We start from the raw sequence: 11,027 nt of genomic DNA, 5'->3' as shown, positions 1-11,027 counted from the left end.
GGTGGGTGGTGTACTCAAGAGAAGAACACAAGTAAAATATCTGTGGGATATGTGTGGCTGAGTGTCTTTACATCGCATTTACAGTTCTTTTAATAGTACATAAATAAAAGAAATTGTTCATTGCACTGTTTAGTGTCATCACTTCCATGAGTTCGGACCTGATGGCCCTTCAGAGCAGCTTTGTACGTCTCCTCTCAGTTACTCTAAAGAGAGAGAAAAGCAACAATCAGAAACCAAGCTTATATTAAAAGGAAGCATTCTTCTCTCCTAACAAGTATAACCCAAATCAAAGCAACCAGACAATAAATAAAGAGAAGGTCATCAGACTAATTAAGGGTATTCATGCATTTATTTTTGCTGGAAGGATATGGATGAGAAAAGAAGGAGAAATCCCACAGAATTTGGAGATTTAAAAACCCAAAGGAAGCTAGTTTCTGTATTTCTTTTGAGACTACAATCAAGCAAAATAAAAGAAAGATCCAAGTAGCCATGAATCAAATTAAAATTAGGAATAAATTTCAGTAATAATCAGATTAGCAATTGCCAGTAATAATAACTCAGATCAATAAAGATCTTTTTCAGTTTGAACCTATTCCCCTTTTTATCATCTTGTGAGTCTCCTAAGCAGTTTGTGATTTAGACACGTATGATAGTAATTCCATTTGTGTGTGTATGTATGTGGTGCCAGGCACTGAACCCAAGTAGGCTGTCCCTCGGAGCTCCACCTCCAGCCCTTTTTATTTTGAAACAGAAATTCATTAAGTTGCTGAGGGTCTCACTAAATTGCTAAGGCTGATCTTGAACCTGTGATCCATTTGTCTCAGCTTCTCAAGTACTGGATTACAGGGATGGGCCACCACACCGGTCCTTAGTAATTCTATTTTTCATAAGAGGAATTCAAGAGATTAGGAAAGAGCCTGGCTTAGTAGTGCATGCTTGTAATCTCAGCATTCAGGAAGCTGAAATAGGAGGATCACAGATAGCAAACAGCCTCAGCTACTTAGAGAGGCCCTTTGCAAATAGGGCTGGGGGTGTAGCTCAGAGGTAGAATGCCCCTGTTCCACCCCAGTACTGCAGAGAGAGAGAGAGAGAGAGAGAGAGAGAGAGAGAGAGAGAGAGAGAGAGAGAGGGAGGGAGGGAGAGAGGGAGAGAGAGAGAGAGAGAGAGAGAGAGAGAGAGAGAGAGAGAGAGAGAGAGAGAGAAAGAGAAATTATGAAAGTAGTTTACTCTCTTATATTACATAGCCAGGTAACTGGTTGAGAATACTAGAGCCTATGAATATTCTTTCAAAACTGCTTTTAAGCTGAATTTAAAGAAGTGGTTGAAAATACTATGCAGTTATAATTCTGACAGGAAATAGGGATGTTGGTAAATTTTCTGATGAAATGAACATGAGGCCAATGTATTTTACTCAGACACACAATAACATTCTTTCTCTATCACCTAGTATTTTATATTTAGAAAACTGATTAGCTATACTGACTACCAATGCCAGTTCTTTAATCAAAAATATAAACTTGCTGGACATGATGGTGCACACTTGTAATCCCCGCGCTTGGGAAGTGGAGACAGGAGGATCGGACAGGTTCGAAGCCCACCACGCTGGCTTAAGAGACGCTGTTTCCAAATAAAAAAGTATAAAAATAGGTCTGGGAGTGTAGCCCGGAAGTAGAAGTGTTTCCAGGAACCCCAGTACCACCAATAAATAAATAAATAAATAAATAAATAAATAAATAAATAAATAAGAAACTTATTCATAGAATTCCATTATAATCAAAATATTAACAAAATAAGAACAACTTTTCAAGGTTGACTCACCATGTTTAAAAAATAAGTTTTCTAAATATTTTTAAACTACCAAGAAGCCAGTATATTGCCCTTTCTTTATTGAATTCAGTTAGCATGGGAAAGAAAACTGCCAACTAAATTATCTTTCAGTATTGAGATTCATTGGCCTACATTGATGTTTTTAAGTATTGACGATTAAGCCTGGGGAGACTTTACCACTGAGGTCATCCCCAGCACTATTTAGAAAAAAAAAAAAAAAAAAAACAATTCTCCTGCCTCAGCCTCCTGAATAGCTGAAATTTTAGGCATGTGCCACCTTGCCTACCTTGAAACAATTCTTACACTGTTTAAATCAATTTGAAACATCAATGACTGATGTAAATAGCAATCATTAAAGTTATGAGCCAATTTGTTCAAAGTCATAATTGATTTTTTTCTCAGATCAGGGCAAACTTTAAATTACTCTGAAATTTGTTTCACACGGCAATGTTATTAGTGCACTATACTCTCTAAATCAGGATAGCCTGTTAAATGACCTCAAACACTTACATAATTCACCTGTAAACTGTCCTTGACTATTTGAGGCCATATATCCTATTTCAAGAAGGTCGCTGGCATTGCGCTGGTGACCTCCCCGCAATACCTCGGCTTTCCTAGGTCCAGTGGATCCTTTAGACGAAGCTGTTCCTGACGAGCTGTGGCCTCCTGGAGATGGGAAACTGGGCTTGCTGTAGGGCACTAAGGCCTCCTCTGCAAAAGAAAAATCATAACGTGTTAAATTGAACTGCAACATGAAGACAAAATGCAAACTTAACTCTTAATATGAAGCTAAGAATGGACCAATTTTATTATTTCATTCTTTCATGAAATTAAAATTATGAGGCTTAATCAAGCCCGGATATTAAAGGAATTTCCATGTGCAAGCAACATTTCCTACAATAGGAACTGAAGCAGGATTAAATTAAAGGAGATCCTGGGATAAGTATACAATGTTACATATATTATTTGCAAATTTTAAATTCATTATAAAAGAAAGCTGCATGCTATGAACCATAGTTTTAACAAAAAGCATATCTGAGAATAATTTCTGGAGTTCAGTGAGGCTCTAATTTAATTTTCCCACTAAGATCGAAGGAACATGTCTCTTGTTTTAAAGTACAGCAACATTTTTTCAATCAGTAGATTAAAAACTATATATTAATTAAATATACTTTTTAAATTCCTGCTGTTGCTTGAGAAATAAACATATTATTTGAAAAGCTGTACATTTGATGAAGAAGAAAAAACAAACCCACCCAATTTTAGCAACTGTGTTTTCATTCTTTTTGTATGGTTTTACTACAAAAATGCATCATTTTATGTTATTTACTTAATATTTTAAATCTTCCTCTCTTTGTCTCTTTTCATCTCTCCTCATCTGTTTTTCTACCCCCTAACTCAATTTTTTCTTTCTTCTTAGGTATAGGTCACCCAAAAGTGATTAATGACTATATAATGCTGGTTGAATTTATTATTTTCTCCTTAGGTAGTCTTTAGTGACAGGGATCACATAATTTTTCTCTCACACTTTGGATAGGATAACCTTCCTCACTGTTTCACATCATCTAGATATTGATATAGTCATCGTCTTGCCCTTGTAAAAATCAAGTCTTAAAAATAATGAGCATCAAATTATCATAAAGTATAACTATGGAAAATTCACAGGAGATGACATATTTAATAAAGATTGAGTGTAAATAAGTAAATGGATAAGGAAATGTTTCAAAAGTTGTGTTTGTGCTTATGTATGTTTATTAACACTCAATGAATCCTAATATAAGATATTCCAGAAAATGCATTTCTATGAGTTCCCCAATTATATCCAACCAGAAACTAGAAAATTACTACTGTGACATTTCCAGGAAGCTTGGCTTATAAACAAGAGTGTTGCCTGTCCAAGTATAAACAATCAACTACACTTAATCAGTAGGAGAAAGTGCAAGCCTACTTTAACCTTTCCCAATACAAGGTCTCTGTGGTTGGGCATTTAGTAGCAACTTTATATAAATTCACCTACTTGACTGAAGTGAGTTCGCCTTCATTTCTAATGACTGGTTACTTCAGTCAAGATGAACAGATGTATTAAAAGCAGAGATTAAACTGACACAAAAGGTGAAATTTAGTGGTCTTAAAAGTACACAAAGGCAAAAATCTCAAATTGTCTCCAGAGTACTATAGATGAAAGTTGAGGACTGTTGGATTTAAAGACACCAGGGAGAGGTTAACTTGAACCATCTCTCCTGGAGTCAGCTGGAGGCATGTGCTGGTGAGCTCTGCAGAGGCATTGCAATTTCAGTCACTAAGTTAAGGCAAATGTATTTCAGATGCCCTTAAACAACTGCCACTTGTAAAATAACCTGGTAGAAAAACAAAACGGTAAGAGTCCACACTTTCTGGGACTGTGCAGAACACACCTGATCCAACACCTTGTTTTTGTGGGGCTTTCCGTATATCTTCTTGACGTTCTGTGGAGTTTATCCATTCCTGGGTTTGTCGCTGCCACTCTAGGGAAGATTTGGCTGGACAATCCAATGAGCTCTTTGTGTCTTCTAAGTTGGCTGCGTGTTGTCTCTCTAGAGAGCTTCCTTTTCTCTCTGATGAGTTTTCCACGTTACCAGCATGCTGGCTCGGGCCTATTTGTTGCCTTAAACCCTGACCTGGTGGGGGATCTGGTGGTGGTGGAAGATCTAAAAATTTTGAATAATGTTTAGAATGAACTAAAATTTCATGAAAAAAATACAGGTGTCAGTTCAAGTTGAAAAAAAAAAATTCTTGCCCTCATACAAGCATCAACCATGCAAAAAAAATTTGGGGGAAATAAAAGTCAACTATTGGTTTCCTAAAATGCGTATTATTGATCTCTGCTGTCTTTTTACCACAGCATCATTGAAATAAAATCGACTGGTTGTATCCAAGTGTTAAACATGGGAAGTGCTTTCAGCTGCACACTGGGCTACACTCAATTAGGGCAAGTTATGGTTCCTACGTATTCCATTGTTCAACCTCCCCTTCCAAGGTAGGAATACTATGGCAATAACACATAAGATTATTAGAAATTCTATTAGACATGCTAATAACAGTCCCAGAGAAGAACAAAATCTGTCCTTTCACTCTTGGGAAATTAAGAACTCTATGTCATATCATATGTAACATATGATTGCCTTTACCCATGTATGTGGCAGGTTTAGTAACAGTCAAAGAGTTAAGCTAACATTTATTAAATACAATTAACATTCTGTCTGACAACCAATTCTGGCTATTCGTTTCATGAGTTAGCTAATGAGTTAAAACTAATACATTATAATCTTCCATTGTATTAATTTTAATAAGTAATAACCAATGTTCAGAGTAGAGATTGAATATGCTTTATGGTGCCAGAGTAGGTAATATATCATGGAAGTTTGAGATGTAGTAGAATAGATAATTTTTCAGAAAAGCTTTTTAAATTAAATATCAGAAATGAAAAACTTTAAAGTTCAAGTATCAGCAAATTTTTCATTTTTCTTTTCTTAGTTCTTCAGAACTTCACCTTTATATTTTGAATATCTTTAATGGTAAAATTCTATTTTCTTATTACTATTATTATTATTATTATTATTATTATTATTATTATTTTGGTGGTACTGGGGGGTAGAACCCAGGGGCTTTCTACCTCCAGGATATACCCTCAGCCCTAGTTTATAATTTATTTGGGAACAGGGTCTCACTAAGTAGCTGAGGCTGCACTAAGTTGCTGAGAGCTTCACTAAGTAGCTGAGCCTGGCTTCGAACCTGTGCAATCCTCCTATCTCAGCCTCTCAAGCGCTGAGATTACAAGGGTGTGTGCCACTACGCCCAGCTAATTTATTACTCTTCTAAGAATTATATTCCTTCTAAAATCACTTTGTTGAAGACAGGCAATTATTGCCTATGTCAGTTTTATAAATGTGTTCTCTTGTTTCAAATAATATTCTGTTTATGAGATTTAAAAGGTAAAATAAAAGCATCTTGTATACACACACACACACACACACACACACACACACACACATACACACACACACACCAGTACATGTAAAAAGGCTAAGTTGTTCATTTTAAGCTTTATGCTGTGTTTTGAGTAAAATGATATCATCCTCTGAAAGAATCAAGTTGTTTTTGGAACATTTCTTCTAAAATGAAGAATAATGCAGTATTGAGAAATTTTATTGGATAATCCAGTGAGTTTGGGGTTTCCTTTATATTCAACACTGACTTCTTCACTCTATATTATTATAAATACAAATTAATTATTTTATCTGAGTTATTGGACTTAGGCTGACAGCAAGGGGAAATTATTATATTTGCTTCCAAAATAACATAGCTTGCCATTGATTTTTATTCCCCATAAGAGCAGCTTAATTTCTAAAATGGCCAAAATGGTATCTGCTTATGCCAGCTAAAATTCTGAAGATGATTAAATTCAACCTGAAATTATATAGCCTCATAATTAAGTAATATCTGTGCAGAATGTATCTTCTAAGAAGAATGGATGTTGCATGCACATTGAAATAAACAAATTGAAAAGAGAGATGGAATTACAAATGGCTGTAGAAAAAAGAAAAGCATATAATCAAATACATTTACTTAAATTAAATTTATTATTCAATTTTATGTTGATTCATTTCAACCAAGTCAATTCACTAAAGAGTATCTTACTGGCCTATTAAAAATTAGCTATTGTCAGGCAACAATAGTTCAGCAAGACAGGCAACTTTATTATCCTCATTTTTTGGATAAGAGAATGGGGACACAAAGAAATGAAATATCTCCAGCCTGGGTCTCTCTTCCCATAAACTCCAAATGTATAAAACCAAAACCACAATAGAAAATTCCACTTGGATGTTTATAAAGATTCTTAGATTTCAGGAATCAAAACTGAGCTTCAGATCATCCTTTATAAAATATAGTTTTCCCAACGATTCCTCTTTGCATTAACATTAGCAGGAATTCCATTTTACAAGTTCACTAAAACTATGAAGCGATCTTTGATTCCTTGCTTTACAACTTATAATGATTTCATTAAAAATTCTGTTAGCTCCAATCCAGAAACTAAAATTTCTCATTATTTCTGCTAATTCTACCTTGTTTCACAGTCATCTATTCCCTACATTGCTTCTATAATCTACATGACCTCTGGTTTTACACCTTTGCCCCATTTAACACATCACAATGCAGCAGTGAGGGTGACCTTTTTAAATAAAAAACAACAAGATCATGTCACTCCTCTGTCACACACACACGCACACACACAACACACACACACAACACACACACACACACACACTCACACACTTCCAGTCATTCCCCATTCAACATACTGTAAAAACTGAAGTTACTTTAGAAGTCTTAGCCCACTGGCCCTGGTTTGCTTGTCCTGACTTCATACTCTACTTTGTTGCTCTGTCTGCTTTGATTATACTGCTCCCTTTCCTTTTGATCAGGTAAGCTCCATACTTTCACTTCCTATCTTCATTTCCTACAATAACTTTTCCCCAGCTATCAGCATGATTCTTTTCTCATTGTCTTCTGGCCTTTTTTCAAATGTCACCTTGTTGTTGAGGCCTTCCTCAAAAATCCTTTTAGGAACACCTCTTCGTGACCCCCATAATTTTCAACTTTTTTCCCTTTTGTTTCTTTCTCCATGGCAAGAATCACTCTCCTACATACTTAATACTTTCATTTATAATTTCTTTGGGTCTTTCTATCTTCCTCCACTAGTATTGTAAGGTCTAGGAGATGAGAGAATTTTTGCCTATTTGGTTCCTATAGACTATCATATGGAATATACTTTATAAAGATTTGAGTGAATCAATCAATGAACATATACATTTGCTTAAAGGTCAAAGGTAGAGGGTGATAGAACTGGAACAGAGCCGCTTTCCTTGGTATTAGTGTATTAAGAATTAGAGGTAAGATACAGATTTGAAGAAGATGGTCTAGAATGCTCGGTGAGTAAATCTGCCATCTTTGTTTTTTTTTTTTTTTCTCGGTACTGGGAATGGAACCTAGGGGCTCCAAGCTATCCTCTCGGTTCTATTTTTTTATTCTATTTATTTTTTGAAACAGAGTCTCACTGAGTTGTGAAGGGCCTCGCAAAGTAGCCTCGCTAAGGCTGTCCGCAACAAACCGTGATCCTCAGGTCTCAGCCTCTCAAATTCTGGGATTACAAGAATGCACCGCCACACCCATAAAAAATCTACCTTTTTTTGTTCAGCATTAATTAGTGTATTGTTTGAAAGGGTATTCTGATTCATTTTGTGAATGGAGAGATGAGGTGGATTATCTATGCATGCTTAGGAAAGAGAAAAGAACACTCCTTAAAAGTTTCTTGGTTTTGGGGACTGAGACTGAAATGTGCTGCTGTTCTAATTTTCTTTTTGGGCATATAGGGAAGGTTACTTTCCCACTCTAGAGATTGGATAGATGTCACCGAAAAACATTTTCAACAATTAAGTATGAGAAGTGATAAAGCTATTTGCCATGAGAACCTCCCAGTGATCACAAAGGTTCTGCCTCTGTCTCACTCGGAAACCAGAAAGTTCCAATTTGAAAATGATACTCTCAATGCTGAAGAGGTCCACCTCCTTACAATACTACATAGCGGAGACCCACCTGACCATATGGATCATTGTAGCAATGAGAGACAGGCTTTAACTCTACTAAGACCCTGAGGGTTAGAGTTTGTTTGGTAAAATAGTTAGAAATAATCTAATTAATATGACCACAAAACACTATTATGAAATCTATAATGTAAACGAATTACTGTACAGTGGTCAAAACTAAATGCTACTAAGCAGAAACCTGTCTATAAAAAACAACTTGATGATAAAAAATTCCTGATATTTGTATTCATACCATATAAATGCTATAACATAAGCATTTGTTGTAAAATAACAATATTCTTAAGGATAATTTGTAGAATGCTTTCCAAAATAAATGTCCTCATTTTATAATTAGAATTTCTCTGGATCAAACACTTGGAAGACGCGTGAGCCAAATTTTCTTTCACAATATCACTGCTTCTAAAATGTATTTACTCACATCACATAATCTATAACCACTTTTTATTTATTTTTTATTTTTGTGGTACTGGGGTTCCTGGAAGCCCTTCTACCTCTGGGCTATACTCCCAGACCTATTTTTACATTTTTTTATTTGGAAACAGGGTCTCCTAAGCCAGCGCGCGCAGCTGGCTTCGAACCTGCGTGATCCTCCTGTCTCTGCCTCCCAAGTGCGGGGATTACAAGCGTGCGCCACCACGCCCGGCTATAACCACTTTTTAAAATGTTGGCACTGAAAATTTAGGAACTGATTTGGTTTTTAGAAAGATAAGCAATCTTTTGGTCATGCTGAAAATCTTGCAAGAAAATATTATAGTAATGAAAAGAGCACTCTATTTTGTTGATTCAGTTTTCATGTCATCCACATATTCTATATGTCTTCATACATTTCTGAAGAGCCAAAGAAAATATACAACTAAATTATTTTCTCTTGCCACAATATTCAGAGCAAATAAATATATGAAATGATTACTTAGATTTGCAAGGAGCATGGCATCAAAAGCAGTCTTTTTTATTTAGAGAGAATAAGATCAACACTGAAACTGCTTTAAGTGCTCAACTGATCTTCAGACCATCTGAGGCAGAAGGTAGAGGGAAACATTTTTGTTCACCACAGGATATCCATTTATAGAGAATCAAAAACCCAAGTGTGCCCTTAACCTTCATATTCCATAGAAACACTTCCCAATGAAAACAAAGTAAGCAGGAAAGATAAGTAAACCTGAAAGCTTCGAGAACAAGCATGTCTGACTTTTTAAGTCTTCTTATTATTGTAAGGTGACAAAAGCAGCAGAGATGGCTGCCAGGCAGTTAGTGTCCTCTCCCCAAACCAACAAAAGTCAAATGCTTTCTTTTCTTCGAACTAACTTTTATTTTGTCCCATAAAGATAAGTCTAAGAGTGCTAAGGACAAGGTCACAACTTCTCAAAGCTGGATGTAAATTAGATTCACCTGTGCAACTTCAAAGATACCTATAACTGGATTTTACCCCAAGATAATTATCAGGAACTCCACAGTATATTTAAAGTACATATATATATATATATACATATATATATATTTTTTATATATAATATTTAAAGTATATATATATATATATATATATATATATATATTTCTAGAAATAATCAAGAAATAAATATTTCTAATTTTCACCAGGGCTATTTGAATCATTTTGGTGTTCAGTAGAACAATCTCTGGGAAAAAGTTTGTACATTTATATGGGACGGAGCTGAGAATGGAAAATATTTAACTTTGGATTTCACATTATACTAGGTACTTTGAATATTGTATGTCACATATCCTTAGAATAAAACGTTGGGATAAATATTGCTATTCATGCATCAAAAGATATAAGAATTAAGTTGAAAGTATGGGATTTAGACCATGCTCTGTAGAGTGGATGAAATACTCATTTCAACTTGGGGTACCTTACAGTAATATGGTTTCCTTAAACTAACAGTTTTAAGCTAAATATTCAAAGATTGGATGCTATATATAAACCAAATTATTGAAATACATCATCAAATTCAGCCACTGTTTCTTTTGTCAATAAATTGTCATTAGAAATTAGACTTCTTTTTTTGTCTATAGCTATAATCATGAAATAATGGCAGTGTTGACTAGTTATGACAGGGCTCACATGTTCCCAAAAGCCAAAAAATTACTATCTGTACTTAAACAGAATAAACAATTACTCTTTGCTATGGTCTGAATGAGTATACCCCCAAAATTTATACACTGAAATCCTAACCCTCAATGTAATGGTGTTGGGATTTGAGGATCTTGGAAGGTGATTAGCCCGCGAAGAGGGATTCCTCATCAATGAGAATAGTAAAACACTTTCTAGAAAAATCCTTTCCATATGCAAGGACACAGAAAGTTCCATCTGTCAACCTGAATATGGGCTCTAACCAGATAGAAAATCTGTCATTATCTTCTTGATCTTAGACTTTTAAGACTCCAGAGCTTTGTGAAATAAACTTTTTTTGTTTATAATTTTTCTGCAGTTGTACAAGATTAGGATAATTTGTTATAGCAGCCCAAATGGACTAAGACACTTTTAATTAATCTGTTGGATGCTTTTAGCTCTGAAATTCTTGAAATTAAAAATTTACT

The 11,027-nt window shown here is 35.1% G+C and overlaps 1 protein-coding gene across 1 annotated transcript in view; it reads right to left on the bottom strand.

Annotated features, from left to right (window-relative positions):
- Positions 1-2,302: 2,302 nt before the first annotated feature.
- Positions 2,303-11,027, bottom strand: part of ROBO2 (roundabout guidance receptor 2) — a gene marked incomplete at its 3' end in the record, with an annotated part of 583,090 nt that continues 574,365 nt past the window's right edge. The window contains exons 28-29 of the mRNA XM_080696485.1: positions 4,242-4,514; positions 2,303-2,538 (exon numbers count right to left, since the gene is read on the bottom strand). Coding sequence (XP_080552611.1) covers positions 2,303-2,538; positions 4,242-4,514 — 509 coding nt within the window. The remainder of the gene's footprint in view (positions 2,539-4,241; positions 4,515-11,027) is intronic.

This window comes from Muscardinus avellanarius (assembly GCF_963383645.1).
Source record: "Muscardinus avellanarius genome assembly, chromosome: 5".
NCBI classification, from domain to species: domain Eukaryota; kingdom Metazoa; phylum Chordata; class Mammalia; order Rodentia; family Gliridae; genus Muscardinus; species Muscardinus avellanarius.
This window is presented reverse-complemented; position numbering and strand designations above follow the sequence as displayed.